Raw genomic sequence first — 20691 nt, 5'->3', positions numbered from 1 at the left:
CACAGGAGCACACACATGTCCGTTCCTCAATATGGTATATATTACATAACAGCATATATTTATATACATATATACTGGTTGTAATAGTTAAAAGTCCCATGCATTGCACATACTATTATATACATATAGTATTTAAAGGTGTGAACCCGTAAAGTCCAGTTATGAACTATGAACTCGAATTATATAGGGTCATAATACATATAACATTTCAATTCAAGGACTTAATTCCGATCGTTCAGTTTGTATGGCAGCAATACGCAATATTAGTCCGATGTATCTATATGAAAGAGTTCGCATATGTACGTATTAATCAACGGACGGACATGGCTGAATCATTTTACGCCACTTCTTTATGTGTTTTACGAACTTCTTAGATATCCATGCATTCACTGATTACTGCGTACATATGATCTACTATACACTGGTTTCATCTATAGTCATACAACGAAGTCTTTCAACTCTCGGACAGCATTTTTTTAAACATTTGTATTCTCCTTTAAAACTTGACGTTCACCTCTACGCTGTCAATAATTTGTTTCCATCGAACATTTTCTTGAAATCAGGGGACGGGGAAGAGTCCAATTCAAGCAACCTTGGCATCGTTTACATTAATTTGTAGGACAATTCATTGCTTCTTCAGTGTCTACCAATAGGGATGACGTAATTTTGACAGCTCGTGGCAGTCATGTTTGTTTACGGCTTTCTATCAAATTTTTTAAGCGTGTTCGTTCAGGTTTGCCATTTCATATTTCACATTTGGTACAACGCTTGGAAAGTGTCAAAGATTATTATGCAAATTCACGATATCTGGTGGCTACCGTAAGAGCCCAAAAACACTGTCTTTTGGCTGAGGGTCTTTTCTGGCTTATTGGCCTCGTCACACAAAATTGTCCCTACTGGGGTGAGTAAAATTCTCGTGTGCTTTAGGAAAGGAAATTGCATCCCCAAAAATTTACATTTCGGTGCAGCTTGTGGTATGGCGGCATCGTGGGCCTTATTCATTCGAAATACGCCTAGAAATGTCGTTACCATCAATAGCGAGCGTTGATACACGATGTAGACCGACCCACTGATATCGACGCGGATGATCTCTATTTCCAAAAAGACTCATGTTTCGCACTTAAATACGAATACATTGCGCGCAAAGTTTGGCTCGTTAATTTCGAGAAATGGTCCAGTGAAATGGCCATCAAGATCAACCGATTTAATGCCTCTATTTTCTCTGGGGGTATGTTAAATCAAACATTTACGGTAATAAATGTGGATTGCTCGAGGAGCTCGAAAACAACATTCAGCGCACTATGGCTCAAATTCCAACACGATCCAGTGGGTCATCGAAAACTGGCGTTAAGCCGAATTAGCCGAAACGTCGAGTGCGAAAATGATGAGGAAAAGCACAAACAACAAAACCCACTAACAAAAACCAGTTTCTTAATAAGATATTTATTATAGTCCCTTTATCACATTTGCTCTGCAGTCTGTGCTAAGCGTACAGCTGCATTCCACAAACTAAAGTTGCTACAAACTCTTGCAGCATGACGCCAACCAAGTATTCTTCACAATCCAAAGAAAGGGTTGTGCTCGTCGTACATTTGTATAAGGCAGACAAAGAGTAAACTACACGCAAACGCTGTTATTTTTATGCCAAACATAGTCTGCTGTTGCATGTTGCACGTATCAAGTATCATTTAAAGCATTTGTCAGTAACTCTATGAAAATTACCGCAGCAGCAGAGACGTCAACTACTTTCGCAATGGAGATGGCATAACGTTGGACAGGCATATCGTTTAGCGGCTGAAGCAGCCAAGTTGTGTGCATAACACGAACATGGAAAGGTAACAGCAGCAGCCATATATCTACAACTACCTTATCCTTAGTCTTAGCTGCAACAGCTATGCATTGAGGTGAAATTAAGGCGAAGTGCAAACTTTTTCGGCTTATTTGGGATTAATGCGGTCATAGATGGAAGTATATAGGGAATTTAGCAGGAAGACTGCGACTGAAACTTATGCAACAGCTGAGCGCCTAATGCACTGACTTTTAGGAATCCCATTGAAAATTGTATTCGCCTGCAATGAAAAGGAATGGAAAATAGTTGGGGAAAAAGAAATGTGAAAAATAACGCTATGCACAAAAGCTAAACGAACGCTTAAGTTAAAAAGTTGTGAAAATCACCAGGATGATAGCGCACATAAAAGCAATCAAGTGGTGAGCAGCAACTGAAACGATGCAGCAGCAGCGAATGTTTGCGTACAGTAGCTGATATTTTATTCATGTCTTCATTAGGCAACTACAATGTGCGACTAAGTTTAGTATAGAAGGAAATTCGTCTACGCGCCAAATACCCTCTACCTTTCTCACCTGATCTTACATATGTACGCTATTCAGATGATACATAGTTGCAACTGGCCACAGTTGCCGCGCCATCTACAATGCAATCTGTAGTACTGAATACTAGTAGAGTCTTTTGTGTTAAAAGCCGGAAAGTATATCGCAAAATATGCAGTAATTTGTATTTAAACTGAATACAAAGAATATATTCACTCGTGTGATAAAGAAGAAAGTAGAACGACTGAAAGGAATGTTAACGAACTACGACGTCAATATTTAGTAAGATGCGTTAGTGATAGAAAATATTCAAAAACTTTATTTACCATAAAGTTCTAATATTCAATGACTTCAACGACAGATCCAGCGGAGCTTTCCAAAATATACAACTTATTTGATTACTTTTAATAACTGCGAAAAAATGGTTGGAAATAACCGAATTAGTATTCTGGAATTATTATGAGAATTTGATTTGAACTTAATGGTAATAATTCTCATCTCATCTTTTCCAAGCTGATGCAGCTGGCATCCGGTAGGATGTTCAACCTTACTGCATGAATCCCGATGGGAGAATGAACTTTGCTAGGATCAAAGAGCTCCTTAGACCTTTTCCTCCTACTCGTTCCCTTTCCGCAGTTATTGAGACTGAGGTACCTGTCCTAGCGAGCTCATTGGCCTTTCAGTTTCCTTCAAAATTGCTGTGGCCAAACTCGCAAACTAACATTAATTAAATGATAATGAGCTGGGGAGAATTCCAAGACTCCAAAGACTTCAAATCTGGTACTTCTGAAAAAAATTCATTGTGAGGTTTCCACCTCACCTGATCTATTGGCTCTACGCTGATCCGCATCATACGTTAGTATGCGCCTGCTTCCTGAGGATTAAGCGCGCAATGAAAACGACCACAACAAGGAAAGTTATCCTCGACATCCGGCCAATATACATACAAGTGAAGTATGAGGAGGTGCTTACCGCTAGCCGGCTAACGATTTTAGGCCATTGTATCCAGATTCCCCTGGACCAATGGTTCTGTAATTGATAGTTCCAACGGCGAAATCTACATATTCACCGACGGATCAAAAGAAAACATACACAGAAGGCAACTTCAAACTAAATCAGTCTTTTAGGCCGAAATTGTGAGCATAACAGAAGATGCCAAGTGGGGTTCTGCTCTGTCCAGCAAGTCCATAACTTTTCTGGTGTATTGCCAAAAGGTAATTAAGGTTATCTTTAGCGCCAATACTAAGCCTAATTGAGTTAGGTTATGCAAGCAGGCAATAACTAGACTTTTACTCGGTTAATACTTGTTTAATCTGGGTATCCGTTCTTTAAGAAATAGAAGGTAATGAAATGGCAGATGACCTAGCAGATGAGCTGGCCCGCTCGGAGGCAGCCCAGAACATAATTCCCCAAACTGCCATTCAACTTAAGGGTAGTTTTAAGAAATGGAATGAAGCATAGAAAAACCTCAGGAGAAGAGAATGATGAGACGTTGAATTAACTTTGCAAATGTCCAACCTTCAACCGGACGAGACGGGACATGTTCCACGGCTCACTATGCTCCAACCAAAGATACATTGGGCATCTGGGGTAAAAAATAATGATCTTTTTTAAACAAACTAGTTACTGCCTACTGCCCGGGAGCACAATGGGCCTAATGATGTCATAATTGCAACGGCCTGCGTTCCAGCGCTCATGTGCCCCTATTTTCAACCAAGCAAACAAATAATAAAATGGCTTATAATACCTGTAAGAGTTCATCAATTCTACATAAACTAACCACTCCAATGCTATTTTTAATAAATGCTCGGAAGTTGTTCTTCCTTTAAACATTTGACTAAGTAATGCAAGACTTAATTTTTCCCTTTTATGACATGAAGATATTCAATCCAACTTTTTCACTTTTTTATTATATAATTATTCACTATCTTTTATTATTGTGCTCTTATTTTATTTATTGTTATTTTATTTTCAGGCTATCCACAACCCACATATCGTTGGTTAAAAGATGGCATACCAATCACCGATTTCTCTTCCAGTCAGTATTATCGTTTGCAAAAAACTCGACGCGAGGATGCTGGCAGCTATCAGTGCATAGCGAAAAACGATGCCGGCTCGATATTTAGTGAAAAAATCGACATCGAAGTCGCATGTAAGTATTTAAAAAACGTTGAGTTTCACTGTGCTTTCAAAATTTTGTTCTAGAAAAAATAGATTCGCAAACAAAAGATGTATGCGCTATGATAAGAAAATAAGTAAGTTGTGTTCGAGAATTAAAAAAAAATTATTAAGTTCAGTTACATACTATACTTATGATGTCTCAAGAGAAATTAAATAAATCAAACATTCTCGATAAATTGTGGAATAATGCCATCTTAACCAAAGTTGGAAATCATTTTCATAAATTTCTGAACTTTCTACTGTTCACTTAATAGTCAAACTGTTCAATGATTCGTATTTAACGTTGATACTTGATTTTCTTAGCGCCTTCTCATTGCTTTCATCATCTTTTTCAACTTTTAGATATGGGCATTTTCGAGAACACCACACTGGGACATCTTACAGTGACGTCAGGGCGTCCAGCCATTTTCGATTTACCACCCATCGAATCGCAACCTCCACCACTAGTGATGTGGCAAACAGTTGACGGCCCATTGAACTATGACATCAAATATGCCGAGACCAAATCCAATCAACTAATTATACTCAGCGCCGATGAGAATGATCGAAAGGCGTATCGCGCGCGTGCAATAAACACGCAGCTGGACAAGGAGGAGAACAGCGCATTTATACAACTGAATGTTAGCGGAGATCCGTATATTGAAGTAGCACCTGAAATCGTTGTCCATCCGCAAGATATGAAAGTTAAACGCGGCGAACAGGTGGCAGTCTTGGAATGCATTGCCAATGCGCGACCATTGCATGAATTGGAGACGCTGTGGCTGAAGGACGGCATACCTATTGAGAATGCGGGAGTTCCGCATACTTTAAATGATCCGTGGAATCGTTCGCTGTCACTGCTTTCAGCTAATTTAACACATTCCGGTGAGTACACTTGTCAAGTGCGACTACGTAGCGGTGGCTATGATACTGTCACTGTCAACGCGAAAGTAGAGGTGCTGGAGCCACCTACCTTCTTTACCCAAATGCGCACTGAGACGTTTGGTGAATTCGGTGCATTGGTTACGCTGCCCTGTGACGTCGTTGGCGATCCGATGCCTGTGGTGAAATGGTACAAAAATGCGGAACCTGTCGACACGAATGATGGAAAGTAAGTATGAGAAATTCGAGTGTACATTATATGGTGCGAGTAGAGACACAGAGTAGCTGGCCTCATGTACACACCTGTAAACAGTGAAGCAGCCATTTTTTATGCGCTTAATTGCTTTTTCAGATACTCCCTTCTGGAAGATAATTCATTGAACATCAAAAAGCTTACTCTGAAGGATTCGGCAATGTTTCAATGTCTAGCCAGCAATGAGGCGGGCGAGAAAAGCGCCTACACTTGGCTGCGTGTTAAATGTAAGTGAAGTAACCATACTAGTACTATGATATTCTAAGTGTATAATATCTCTGTGTATATATATACATATATATTTTTTCAAATATGGAACAAAAAATCTACATTCACATATTTTATACACAGAATTTATACATGCATATGTATGTATTTTTACGGTTTCAAAATTAAATGCTTTCAATGCCTATTCATTCATATTGCGAATTTCTTTCTTATACTCTCTTTTCTCTCTCATTAACATCATGCATCTGTGAAAACACACAAAATATATTTTAAATATGCTTGCTTATTACTAAATGCCCGAACATAACAAACAAAATGAATGGATTGGTAAAAATATTAGCTTCAATGCAAAATCATGGTAAAGGATTGTCTGCCACAGAAGGCCTAACTACATCCACTTTTACTACTAATCTGAAGCATTATGCATTGCGCTTGCCTGCAGCTAACAATAGTCGACTGAATGCAAATCCATTGCATTTTGTTGAAAAGCATAAATCGTCATCATCGTCACGTGGGTATATAGGTACGCTGCTGCAGCGCTTCAAGCGTTTGGCACAACCTCGTATCCTAAGTGTACGAGCATCGTCATCGCATTCTGGCATGGGTACTGGCTATCGGCGCAAGGATCTTCGCTTTGGTATGGGCGCTAAGTGCTATTATTTATTTCGCCTCGTGCACACACATAAATTTATTACCTTCATTCATCCGCACGCACCGTTTTATGTAGTAGTTTCATTTTATATTGCAATTTTGTTGGTATTTTTTTATGTTTGCACGTATTTCATGCACTTTATTATTGGATTTGTAGTTGTGTGGCATATTAATTGCCACGTTGCATGCACAATAAAGTATAATGCCGCAAACACACGAGTATTGTTGCTCCACTACCGCACATTTATTTGAAGTATTTAAAACCTTAACACACTTTTACAATTTTTATTGCTTTTTAATGCGAATGTGTTTATGAGAAATCAATATCTCTGAACGCATTTAAAAATTCACACTGAATTTCATATACGTAGAGTATTGTGGCAACTCAGTGTCCTAGTTATCACCATTATTTGAGTTTTTTAAAAAGTGTTAAATTTAATTTACTTTTAAAATGTAATGTAAATCTTCAAAGTGTTAGCATTTGAAAGTGACACAAAGCTAAAATTTTGGAAATCTTTAAGGTACATAAATTCAAAATTCATATTCACATCAAAATATTTAATATCGGCTAAATATATATTTTGTTTGGCTGACCACTAAAGCAAACTTGTCCTCCTTTCTAATTTGAATGAAAACAAAAAATACGTTAATTTCGGTTTGATCCAAGCTAGAATACCATTCACAAATAAAAGCTTCCATATAAGAATTTGATTTTGATCGGCCAGTTTGTATGGCAGCTATATGCTATAGTGGTTCGGTCCAAACAATTTGTTCGGAGATTGTAACGTTCACTTGGAAAATAAGCCAAGCCGAATTTCGTGAAGATACAAGACAAGCGTATAGCTAAATCGATTCAGCTAGTCAAGCTGATGATTTATATATTTATTTAATAGGGACTTTCTTGGAGGTACAAATTTCTTGGCTAACTTAATATACCTTGTTCATACCCTATTCAGGGTATAAATATCTTCATCGAATGTCCTAAATAGCATCGAACCGAAAAATTCAAGAACGGTGCTTCAGTAGACGCTCGCACCGTGATGTGATGTGATTTAACAGTCATAATGTAATCTCGCGGGAAGCTGGCTAAAAAAAAAGCAGACCTCCTCTCTGCCTGCATAAAGCAAAAAATTTTAACGTAACAAATATGTGTTTTTGGCATATGAATGATCAACAATTTACCTTTTTTCCACAAATATGGCATTGATATTATACAAAATGTACATTAGTAAGACGTGAAATACTTAATTCCATAAGCAGTGAACGTAAAAGAACGAGAAGGTCGAATTCTGCACAAGTTCTCGAAATTAAAAATACCATATCGTAAAATGTACGAGCTCTACAAATCACTTTTGAGATTACAAATCATACCCCTGTTTCGTTTCACAAATTCAAATTTTGAATCGTACATAAGGACAATAGATATTGTATGTATGTATAATAGTTGAGTCCAAAAAGTTTCCAAACAAAGTTCTAAAAGTGAACGCTGAATGATGTACAAAAGGTCCGAATAAAATTACTCATTCCATATTTAAGAAATAAATCCGCAAAAAAAGTCATTTTTTTACCACCAAAATAACTAAAAGCTACCTTTAAATACTTATTTATAGGCATGAAAAAAAGAATACTAAGCCTAAAACTTATATAAAAAGTTGCAAAAACTCAAGAAGAGTTTTCATAGCTTTTTAAAGTTAATATGGTTTTTTGTTTCTAAATAAATTTATATTTCGAAGTTATTTTATCTTCACATATTATAAAAAAATGCGTGCTTTGCCCCAGTGTATAATTTCTGAGTCATACGCCCGTCTTATAATTACGAAAGTTTTCCACAAATGGCTGCTTCTCTAACAAATTAATATGTCATGTGTGAACATTAAAACACATTAAACACACTCACACATTTTAATATTTAATGGGCTAATCAGTTATGAAAATGCCTCGCACAACCCTCAAGAGCGCACGTGCCAACGAATGCTCCTTGCAAACATTGTTACAAAGCTATTTTGTTTTCTGAATGTCACTTAAGACACTTTGACTTCCTCACAATATCAGCATTGCTGTTTTTACTCACTGCTTTGTTAGCACTTGGCAAGCCATGGCGTATACGTATCGAACGCAATACGTTCGCATGCAAACTTGTGAGGGAATGTATAAGGAATACATTTGTACCCAAGGCAAAAGATTTGTTATAAAAATCAAGCAACACGACGCGTGCGATTATAAATTTAACATTGTTAAGGTAAAGACAAAGTAAAACTTTAATGCGGTTGAAGTACGAATGTTATCAGTGAAATTATGCAACAATTATTATTAATACAAATATGTGAAAATTTTATTTAACAAACTCTCTTAAAGAAAAGTTTCTTTCGATAGTTTTTCGTAAGTCTTCATCATCTTAATTGTTGTTAAGAGGCGTATAAAATATCAAAATGAAATATTCAAGAATTTTTAAGTTATTAAATTAGAATATTTCTGTGGTCATGCTCATCTGCAATAATTTAATTATTCGATGAGTTATAATAATTTAACCGGTTTCCTTTTGGACTTTTCATTGCTGTCTTTTTTTTGAAAAATATTTTACCCACAATTTTTAAATATTTGCAACAAAAATATATTACACGAAAATTTCAGTCTTGCTATAAAGTTGGCGTACTCGTAAAATATTTATTTTCAATTTCCATCAAAACTTGTGTTATGTGTGTCTAAGGTGTTGTGTGTGGCACTTTATTTGTGTGGAAATAACCTTGAAACAGTTATTGCGCATTGCCGGCGAGAAAGTAGTAAATTATTTAAAGAAATATTTTCTGTGATTTTATTCGTTCTGCGCCTACATTTATCAGTGACACTGTTTTTGTGAAAGCTTTTCGTAAGCTTTACTTTTAGGATATTAAAAATAACAATAAAGCAATTAAATTTTGTATTTGTAATAGAATTCAAATTAAATATTTGAAAATATTTAAATATTTATTTAATATATAAATTTTAATTGCAAATTGGAAAGTGGCTTTAAAATGTGTATCTTTCGTTAATTCTTAGTCTGATTAAAAACTTGTGAAATATTTTTCTTTCATAATAAATAGTTTCATTTTTTAAATGTAATATTTATTTCGAAACCTGAAATTTACTAAATAGCATTTGAGTGCATAACCCTTAAGAATGAATATGAAGATAATTTACGTAGTATTTTTATTATTTAAACATAGATTTTCTAGAACTATATTAATTCAAAACTGAAATTAAAGTATTTGCTTTTATATGCAGTTGTCATAGCAAACGGTAAAATTTACAATTACTCAATTAGACAAAGACACATATGTGGATCACATAAGTGCTGCCGTTATCATCTCAATGTCTACTAGAAAACGAACTGCGCAGTCCAGAAGTTAGATAGTACTTCATGCATTGTTATTTCAATTGCACTGCTGGAAGAAGCTTAGACAAAGCAGAACAAGTAAAATACGACAAAAAAAGAGACAAAAGATCTAAAATACTCGAACTAGTAGATAAAAATTAGATAATTAAGGATTTGATTAAATATTGGGAATAATCAACCTTTGGAACTGTTCATCCTTGTAATCCTTTACGGCAGTCAAAAGCTTATAATTTTACTGTATGAAACATTGCAATGCGACAATCATCGACTCGTATTTTTTAAAGAATATACTATATTCATACATATACTATATATAATATACCTTACTCTCTATTGGCATGAAATCAGATATTGACTTTTTCTATTTTTTGAGTCAAATTCAAATTCAATTACTAAATCAATAGAAGTAAAGTTTCTCCAAACGAGACCTTCCCACCATATAACCAGCAACAAAAACTATGCGCAAACAACATTGCATTCGCTTCAACTCAAGTTTAAAGCACAGTACAAACTATATTTTGAAATCTTATGGGTAATTTTGCAAAATTTTCAACCTAAAATGATTTTAATCGCACTTCATGAAGCACTTGCCACTTCACTCTTTACCATGCTAACCATTACTGTCTGTTCATTCGCTATACAACCGCTGATGCATGGAGAATTTCCCAACCTGTTACTAGTACAAAGTCTGAAACAATTATTTACATAAGCACGACTACACTTTTACTCACGATTCAATTCGATTTCATTTGCTCTGGCGTTGGTGGCGAAATTAAATTAGGCGGACGAGTGAGCAGTTGCAAAATGTGAGCAAGCACCACCGACGCATTTGCTTGACTGCACTTGAGCTATTGAATTCGAAACACTTAGAAGGCTGAAGTTTCATTTCAAGTGCTAATTAAATATTCGCCAAGTTTCCCTTCATTATTTGCGAAAATGACTGTTGTTTCCTTTAATTTCTTGAAATGCTCTTTGCCACCGTTGTGATGTTTATTTGTGGAAGTCTAAATTCATTACGGCACTAATTTAGTGAAAGCACGCAGACAAATGGCAAAATAACTGCAATCAAGTAAGGCGATTACTTAAGAGAGTTTCCTCAAACCCTTAAACTTTAGCAAATCAGCTAGTTCAAAGGCGGATATTAGGGACTGTATAAGTATGTATTTAATACTAATTGAGTTCTATTAGAGTAGAAGGGTAATACGATTTACATTTACTTGAGCATTTTATTGAAAATAAGCAACATTTATTAGTTAACCAGAGTATACGATAAGAATAAGCAATCAACAATATAAATAAAAATAATTGACTGCGAAAGGGAGAATTATCTATAATCATAAATTATTCAGTCTTAAATATAACTTGTGAGTTTTCTTTATTTTTTTTAGAAATGTGAACTTTGGCACAACTTGAAGATGATAAAATACCAAAAGGCTGATTGGGTTAGGTTAGGTTATAGGCCATAGAAAAGAAGAACTACCGTATTCGAACTATAAATTATAAAACGCGTAGTAGCAATACATATTAGCACAAGCGTTTAATTTCCACTCCCACCAGCTCAGTGAAATGTCTGAAGGTATGCGCCCCCAAGTTCTTAAGTTTTGACCTCCCAAACGCAGGACAATCAAGAAGGAAGTGTTGCGTTGTTTCCACCTCCTCTTCTTCCATATAGCTTCTGCAGATGGCGTCTGGTAGCAGTCCCAACATTACTGCGCTGACGCCAATAAAGCAAAGGGCCTGTTAAAAACCCCAAAACTAGAGAGATGCTCTCTTTCGATCGATCTTGGCCCAGCTATTCAGTAGTAAAGCACAACACAGTAGAGTACCGATAGCGATTCTAAGGTGCCTTTTCTTGCTACTAGAGCGCAGGGCAAATGCAAATTGGGATAATACGGGTTTGCACAATGATTTTTGAGATAATTCAAAAATAGCTTAATATGGAGCGCGACCAACTTTTCAATTTTGTTAAACCCTGCCCTGCAGTGCCCTGTACCAAATTTTTTGTGGCTTAATTTATGGAACTTTCCAGTTACGGTTTTTCTATATTTTTTGTGTTCATGGTAATGATCTCATTTCGCAACCTCTTCAGAGTACTAAAGAAATATTAGTTTTCGAGGATTCCAAAAATCGTTTAATCGAAAATATTCAGTAAGCGTTGAGTGGTAGCGATTCCCATTCACAGTAACTTGCCGGTCTTGATCATCAGGGAAGAAGTACGGCCCATAGACGCGGCCAGCCCATAAATCCTAATTTTTTCGGAATACAATGATAACACATGGAGAACGTGTGGATTGCTGCTTAACCAATAACGCATGTCTTGCTTATTGACGAACCATTCAGCCAGAAATGAACCTCATCGCTGAAGATGATTTTTCGATGAAAATCTGATAATTTTCAAGTTGTTCCTCAACGACGATTCTGGTGGTCAAGCGGTTGTAAGTATATAGGCTAAGATCTTTTCGCAAGATTGGCCACAACGACGTCACGCAAATGCCCAACGCTTGAGAACGACGTGTGAGAGACTGATTTGGGTCTTTCTCAATTGATCCGCCAGCGGCAGCAATATTTTCGACACCACGGGCACTTCTTTGTCTCACTGGCACGGGAACATTTTGTACTGTGCCTATGGATTCAAATTTTTCCACTAGACGATGAATTTTTGATCTGACAAGACGATTACGACGACCATAAATTGGACGTAGCGCTCCAAATTTCGGTAGTAAATTTTGGTAATTTCGACTCGTTGTTGGATATTATATCTTTCTTTAATGAAATGGCAAACCTTACTTATACTTATATTATTACAGCCTGTTTAAGACCAGATAACATAATGCCGATTGTGAACAAAAGAAATTTTGAACTAACATTTTTGATGCCATATATACATATGTACGAGAACTTGTATATTACAAAAGCTTGATATAAATTACCGGCATATCCGTATACCGCGACAAGGTGCTTTGAGTTAGTAAAATGGCCATTGTGACGTGGCCAACCATCTAGGAAATGCCGTAAAGTGCGAACTTCTCTGAATGACCGCACGACAAAGTTGAATAAACTATTTAGCAAGAACAAAATACGAACAGTACGAGTACAGTGTAATATTCCATGTAAATGTCAGTTCGAACGTAAACATTAAACAAGAAAAAACGTTAACTTCGGCGGCACCGAAGCTAATATACCCTTCACAGGTGCATTTCTTTTAGTAATTATGTGTTCAGTTTGTATGGTAGCTATATGCTATAGTAAACCGATCTGAACAATTTCTTCGGAGATTACATTGTTGTCTTAGAGAAATAATCTGTACCAAATTTGGTGAAGATACATTGTCAAATGTGAAAGTTTTCCATACAAGAACTTGATTCCGATCGTTCAGTTTATATGGCAGCTATATGTTATAGTGGTCCGATATCGGCCGTTCCGACAAATGAGCAGCTTCTTGAAGAGAAAATGACGTTTGCAAAATTTCAAAACGATATCTTAAAAACTGAGGGACTAGTTCGTATATAAACAGACAGACGGACGGACAGACGGACAGACAGACAGACGGACATGGCTAAATCGACTCAGCTCAACGTACTGATCATTTATATATATACTTTATAAGGTCTCCGACGCTTCTTTCTGGGTGTTACAAACATCGTGACAAACTTAATATACCCTGTTCAGGGTATAATGAGTCCTTTGCGAGTAAACATGTTTGGACACAATAAATAAAGTTAATACCACCCATAAACAGAATACGTGGGCATAAATTGAAATTGCTTGATACAGTGGCAAATAATGAAATTAGCAGAATTTTTGAACTACTTTTAAAAGTTAATTTTTTTTATTTTAGACCTAATTCTTAAAAGGCAACAATGGATTCGAAATCGAATGTAGCTAAGTAAATATATGTGAATTATAATTAAGTTTTTTTGTCATAGTCTTTCAAAATTCTTCACTATTATTCTTCTACTAAATCCTAACAACTGATCCAGTACTTTAGCCTGAGCTAGGCTTCTGAAACCACGACAAAAAATCGAGTTCACTGTGCACCATTGTACATTTACATATGTATTACAGATTAGAAGGGAGCCCAAAAGACGAAAAATCGTATATGCGGAAAATGTTTTACGGTTCATTCCTAAGCGTGGTGTACAACCGGTTTCGAGCCAGCGATTTTTAAGGCGAAGTTTAGCTTTTAGGTATTGTAAAAATCACATTTGGATATCTCAAAAAAATATAAACTTCGTCTCGAAAATCGTTGGCTGGTAACCAGTTTTAGTTCCATAGTTTCTTAGACAAAATGCTTCAGAATGATCCGTAGAATATGTGCCGCTTATGCAATTTTATCGAACGAAAACTCTACCCGCTCTACTGTATATGACTACTTTGGGCTTCCAGGCGACCGGGTGCACTCTTATCGCAGCCGTCAATTGCTGCAATACACCAGTGAAGCATAAAATTCTAGTCAATTTGTTGTTATACACTGTTTGCTTTTGTATTACCTTAGTGGTATGCATACCATATTTATTTGCTGCCACCATGGCGTATATACATACATATATACTATGATTAATGCGAACTAACACGTTCTATCCTTGAGGAAATTAAATGCAAAACCGCCGGTGACCTGCATGTCATGGGTGTAGTTTTACCGGGAATATTGTATGTGCATGTGGGCGGGCAAGCGTTTAAAAGCCAATGCCCATTTGATGTGTGTTATAGAGAACGCACGTTGGGCCTTAATTTCAAATACTCTCCAATATCCACCGCCAACCACTAATAACAAAAAATCAACCGTTTTACATAGAGTCGTCAAACGACATAACAAAAGCCATTCATCTACCAACGACACGTTTTTCAACCTGGGAAATAACTCTCACAGCGAGATTAATTTGCATCGAGCACGGCTCGCAATCAGGCAAAGGACTAAAAATTAAAAGCATGCAATTTTGCTTTGCACGAGCATGTCCGCGCTTTGCCGCTAAGGTCCATCGGATAGAAGGCGCGCTTCGCCAACTTTGCACCGGCATGCTATAAAGCAATTGTTATACCTCTTGTCCAGTTGATCAGCGACTCTGTTGACTGCTTGACTGCTCGTATACGTGGATGGACAAAATAATTTAGGTCATTCGATTGGCGTGGTCCACTGGTGTTCACTTTGACGCAATAATTAAATTGCAACGGGCCATCCACGGTGAGTGATAAAAAAAAGGTGAACAACAATGGTAGTAACAGCATTTGAATAATGTCAAAGCATAATTAACTTAGTAAACTGTCACATCACCTAACTGAGGAAGGTTTTATTACGCAGTAAACAATTATTCAGCGCACGAGAGTTTAATGATCGTATAATAATTAATTTCAATAATAACTTCCAGGCTTTAACTACTCGATTTGCGTGGTATTATTAATTATTATAATCCATTAAATATTTTAATAATCATAATCCAAAATCATTCATCAATAAATCATCTTTGTATTCTTCTTCTTCTTTATTGGCGCAGGCGCCGCTTACGCAGTTATAGCCGAGTTTACAACTGCACTCCAGTCGTTCTTTTTTTTCTCTGTTTGGCGCCACTTGGGAATTTCAAGTGTAGTCACGTCCTTCACAACCCGGCTTTTTCAACGGAATGGAGGTTTTCCTCTTCCTCTGCTTCCCCCGTCGGGTACTGCGTCAAATACTCTCAGAACTGAAGTGTTTCCATTCATTCAGACCACATGACCTAGCCAGCGTAGCCGCTGTCTCATAATTCGCTGAACTATGTTAATGCCGTCGTATATATCATAAAGCGCATCGTTCCGTCGACTGTGGTATTCGCCGTAGCCAATGCCCAAAGGACCATAAATCCTCCGCAGAACTTTTCTCTCGAAAACTTGTAACGTCATCTCATCAGATGTTGTCATCATCCATGCCTCTGCACCAGAGAGCTGCAACGAGTATGATAAAATCAGAACAAACAGTCGTGCCAAAAAGACAATCAAATCAATTCAGTTCAGCAGAGACAACATTGTTAATCAGTTCGTGTATCTGCCAGCGTCAACTGACCTGATGCAACACGAACAATCTGTTCTTCGGCAATCACGATCGTGTAAACGTATGGCTGGCTTCGGTTGCTATCGTATCATGTCACTGTTTTGAATCATGTATGGCAAAAAATGTATCAGCTTTGAAAATGTGCGCATGTTACAAATTTTCGAAGCGTAAACAATGGAAATTGCATCAAATACGTACATATTTACATACATATAGTATATATGTACATACATTTGTTGTATGTGTGTATGTACTCGATGGAATTTCCATTTTACATATAACATATATATATATGTGTATACAAACATATGTATGTAGTTGAAATACATAGAACAGAAGTGCACTAGAGAAAACAGTGTTTAGGCGATGATATACAAACCGAACGCTGTCGATCATTTCAATCATTGAAGCATGGATAATATGATACGAGACTCTTTGATTCGAGAGAAAGCTGTCAAAACTCGCATTTTTTATAACATTTGTCAATGATGCCACTGCTGAAAAGCATTATATTGAGTATGTAATAAATTATACAAAACACAAAATAAAACACTTTGAAAATGCATACATATATAAAAGCTAAAATGCAAAATCATTAATAAATTTACATAAACATTTATTTTGCCAAGATATCTTCGCACAGTTCAATGAAATTTCATTTTACACTAATATCGTCAAGTAATTATAGCGCTTTACTTCTGGCATACCGCCTTTTCTGAAATCAACTGTCAAAAATTCCCTGATCTCCTTGGCTGTCAAATAATCAGGGAATGCGTTTGAGGGAAAAATGAGAGCCAATGCGAGAGTCTCGTATCATATTATCCATGATTGAAGCATGAGTTTGCATCACTTTGGGTATTTTCTGCTGATACGAACGTTAATAAACAAATCAGATATAAGCCGATCGCTAGTGATACAAAGTTGTTCTCTATCGCTGAGTTGAAGAAAACAGTTCGCTTCATGTACATGAAGAATCAGACAGAGTAACGGATCAGTACTTAAGTATAAACAAAAATGTATTACTCGTTGCAGTTCTCTGCTCTGCACCATATAGCAAGACGGAGATGGTGAGTGACTTGTAGAGTTTGGTGTTTGTTCGTTCGAGAGATGTTAATTCGCTCTTAGTTACGTCGAACATTAATGTTACAGTGGATGTTAAATTGGGTGATTATTATCTACGTTGTAGTAACTTAATATTATGGCCAAGAATTTAGCTTTATTATGATATAAAGATAAGAATACATCATGATGTTTTGAAAATGAAATAGAACAAGTGACCGCCGCGGCTGGCTTGAATAAAATCCAACCTAGAGACCAAGTTTTCGACCACTTTTTAAGTCCATTTGTCAGCAAAAATGAGCCGAATACTCTCTTACAAGGCTTCAATCGTCTCAAGCTTATCTGCGTAGACAAGTGACTTCAGATAACCCCACTAAAATAGCGGTGTTAGTTCACACGATCTTGGAGGCCCACGACGCAAGTAATGCACTAACCAAAAGTTTTCTTCAATAAATTGGTTATTTTATTGGCTACCGAAAGGTCATCCATATCAACATCCCCCAATCCGGGCACAAAATAGACATTAATCGTGGCCTTATATCGTTCTCGATTGACTGTTACATTATCCGGCTTCATTTTTATAGTGATATGGACCAATGATTCCCTCTACCCATAGAGCACACCAAACAGCGTCTTTGCGACGTTGCAGGGGCGTCTCAGAAATGGCTTGAGGATTATTATTATTCTAAATGCGACGATTTAGAGTAATAAAACCAAAGGTGTTCTTCATCGCTTTCCTCGTTTCCTCGGGTAAAATCCTGCATTTTATCAATAAATTTTTTTCTCATATACAAATTTAAATATTTTATTACAATTTTTTATTGTTACAAACATATGTACTCGTAAAATGAAATTCTGAAATTTGTGGAAAATAATATTTTAAGCTCAGGATTGCGATGCCATTTCCGGTGTCTCCTTGGAAAAAAGATGTACCCGCGTTGGCTGGATAACTCTTTACAGGATCTAAAGTGAAAAAATACGTGCTTTAGTTAAAACCTTAACTTAGAGCTTGGGCAAAGGAAAAAAAACTAAGAATTGGAATTTTTTAGAAGTCATTTTTACAAAAATATGAAAAAAGTAAAAATTTCGCGACATTTTTTTTTTTGTTTTCAAATAGTTATAATCGAAAAGAATTCTTCATCCAAGTCTTTAAGAATCTCAAAGACCTGTGTAAAATTTCATGAAGATCGGCTAAGTAGTTCTCGAGAAATCTTCCCAACCGACTTCAAAAAAACAGCCTTTATCAGAATTATCTGTGAATTTTTGTGTAAATGAACTAGAGCATTTCTGCGGGAACAAAAATTAGCACTTCCGCCATTGACAGCATTAATTTCGAAGAGCTTTTTGGCATCAAGTAGTAGTTTCCTCTATTCGTCATTTAGAGCAAATATAGCCGATAAAAGATTTTTTCATCACTTTTAATATACATATGTATGTAACTATAACTAAAAAGTCAATAAGTACTTTTTAGACTATATTTAGAATGCAAAAAAGCAGGTTGAGTTTTTAGGTATTCTGGGAAGAATGCACTTTTTCTTTTATATTGCTTTAACAGTCTTAATATTTTTTCAACATTAAACTGGGGCTGCAGCTGTAAAAAATATGTACATATGTTTACATAACTCGTAAGTATACTCGTATCGTTGGTTATAGCAATCGAATGCCTGATATTTTGCGCGAGGAATGATTGCGCACGAACGCAAAAGTATTCACTTTTCCATAATAGAAAGTAAGTGCAAAATAATTTGTATGTTTGAGAAAGTGTGAGCTGCTCACTTTATTACTTTGCGAGCCATTTTATTGCTGATGTTCGATAAGTAGCAACCCGGCAGCCAATTACACCATAAACTCTGTATGTCCTGCGAGTCATGGATAACTATTCTTCTCTTAACAAGTTTATTAATGTCACGTTTTTTTCACTCGCATCCATAATGTACAATAAATTTCGTTGTTGTTGTTAATTCTGTTGCAGCCACAATATAAATTTTATGTTGCCTTTTGCTTATAATGTACTATATGTATATGGCGAGAGTGCCAACTTTTCTCTGTTATTATCGTGTGAAAATTTCATTTGTTATTGTCGCTCTGCTTGCAAGCGTTATGGTTGCCGGCATTGCATTGTACTTGTACATATTTATTGGCACGAAAAAAACGAGAAGGAAAGGCGAAATGCAATATATTCAGGTGCTCATTAAGGACATGTAAGGCACGCATTTCCTTTCCCCTTTGCCACTTCACATATGACATATGTATGTATATCAGTCAATTTGTGTGATCGTTCGTCGACCTGCCATGACCTGTCCGCTGATTTCTGAATAACCGTTATCAGGAATTTTTTAACAACTGAAATGCGTAATCTTTTACACAATATTGTATGTGTATATACTATTGCATATACAAAAATATATACATATTTGTAAAGTAGCGTTAAATAGCTCGTTATGTCAGCTGCCCTAGTTACGACTTCGTAGATTTCCTTATCCTTTACAGTTGTGCACGTTTCACCACATACATATTTCTTCTGGCAGCATTGTTACAATGTATTCTTTTAAATTAATTTCTTTCTGGCACCCCTTAAGGAAAGGTGTATAATTTGTATGCAGTACGTCATCAGCTTTGCCAACTGAAGCGAAAGCTAGTTATTATTTAAATAAAAGGCGACTTTTTTCTCGCATATCGCTTCCTTTTCTTTAGTAAGAACCATATAATGTGTGTTTGCATTTCCTACTTCAATTTAATTATTTCATTCTTCTTTGGATTCAGTACGGTTAACGATAAAGATTAGATTTCACAAGAAAGCAACTTATTTCCTAAAAGTCTGGTTTTCTTTACTCATTTTGATATTCTTCTTTACTGGCGTACAAACCGCTTACACGAAACATATGGTTCTGGTAGTAAGCGAGGGCAAGACTAAATATCTCCCGTCATCAAACAGTCGTCGCACTCGCGATAACTTGGAAGTCGTAGATATTTTCGTCTATCTTAGAACCAGTATCAACAACAACAATAATGTCAGCTATTTCGGACTGAATAGGCAATTGAAAAGTTAAGGCATCTCTCGTAGAACAAAAACCAAACTATATAAGTCACACATTATTCCCGTCCTGCTATATGGTGCATAGGCATGAACGATGAAAACATCTGACGAATAGACGTTATGAGTTTTCGAGACAAAGGTTCTGGGAAAGGTTTATGTTCCTTTGCACATTTTGATATTAAGTCATATAAGGTTGATTGAATAAAAGTTCAATTAATCCATAAAATCAGATTTCTGTATACAGCGAAAATTCTACATTATTTTTCTACATTCTCAACCCTGTACATATCACCTAAAACAAATCAAGTTACATATATACACATATATAAATGATCAAGACGATCATGACTGTCTATCTACCCGTTCCAACGATAACTAGAGTAAAACTTAAGGTATCTTGATAAAAATTGATACTTGATTTTGGGCCCCAAATAGAGTTGGTATTGCAAACGGGCGTAATCAGACCAATCCATGTCACAACTGTAATTTGGTCAAAGGATTGGGGTACCGGAAAGCTGAAAAGATTTTAAAATTGGGCGTGGCCCCGTCCTCTCATTGGTTAAATGTCAATATATTCCAAACCGCTCAGTCTTTTTAGTACTTTTTCGTTCACTCTGAAAACCGGTAAAATAAGGTAATAACCACGCCCACTCCCGATATAACGGTGAAGTTTCAACCAAGATGGTAAATAAAGACTT

At 36.3% G+C, this 20691-nt stretch overlaps 1 protein-coding gene across 11 annotated transcripts in view; it reads left to right on the top strand.

The window, feature by feature from the left end:
* LOC120776118 (protein sidekick) overlaps window positions 1-20691 on the top strand; it is a 123280-nt gene that overhangs the window by 73888 nt on the left and 28701 nt on the right. For 7 of the 11 annotated variants that reach the window (XM_040106635.1, XM_040106634.1, XM_040106632.1 and 4 more), the window contains exons 3-6: window positions 4304-4480; window positions 4852-5599; window positions 5723-5850; window positions 6192-6488. In XM_040106635.1, coding sequence (XP_039962569.1) covers window positions 4304-4480; window positions 4852-5599; window positions 5723-5850; window positions 6192-6488 — 1350 coding nt within the window. The remainder of the gene's footprint in view (window positions 1-4303; window positions 4481-4851; window positions 5600-5722; window positions 5851-6191; window positions 6489-20691) is intronic. The other 4 variants (XM_040106641.1, XM_040106640.1, XM_040106639.1 and 1 more) reach the window with 1 other exon arrangement.

The sequence above is a fragment of the Bactrocera tryoni genome, chromosome 4 (genome assembly GCF_016617805.1).
Source record: "Bactrocera tryoni isolate S06 chromosome 4, CSIRO_BtryS06_freeze2, whole genome shotgun sequence".
Lineage (NCBI taxonomy): Eukaryota > Metazoa > Arthropoda > Insecta > Diptera > Tephritidae > Bactrocera > Bactrocera tryoni.
The sequence above is the reverse complement of the archived record's forward strand: the minus strand, read 5'-3'. Positions and strand labels throughout refer to the sequence as shown.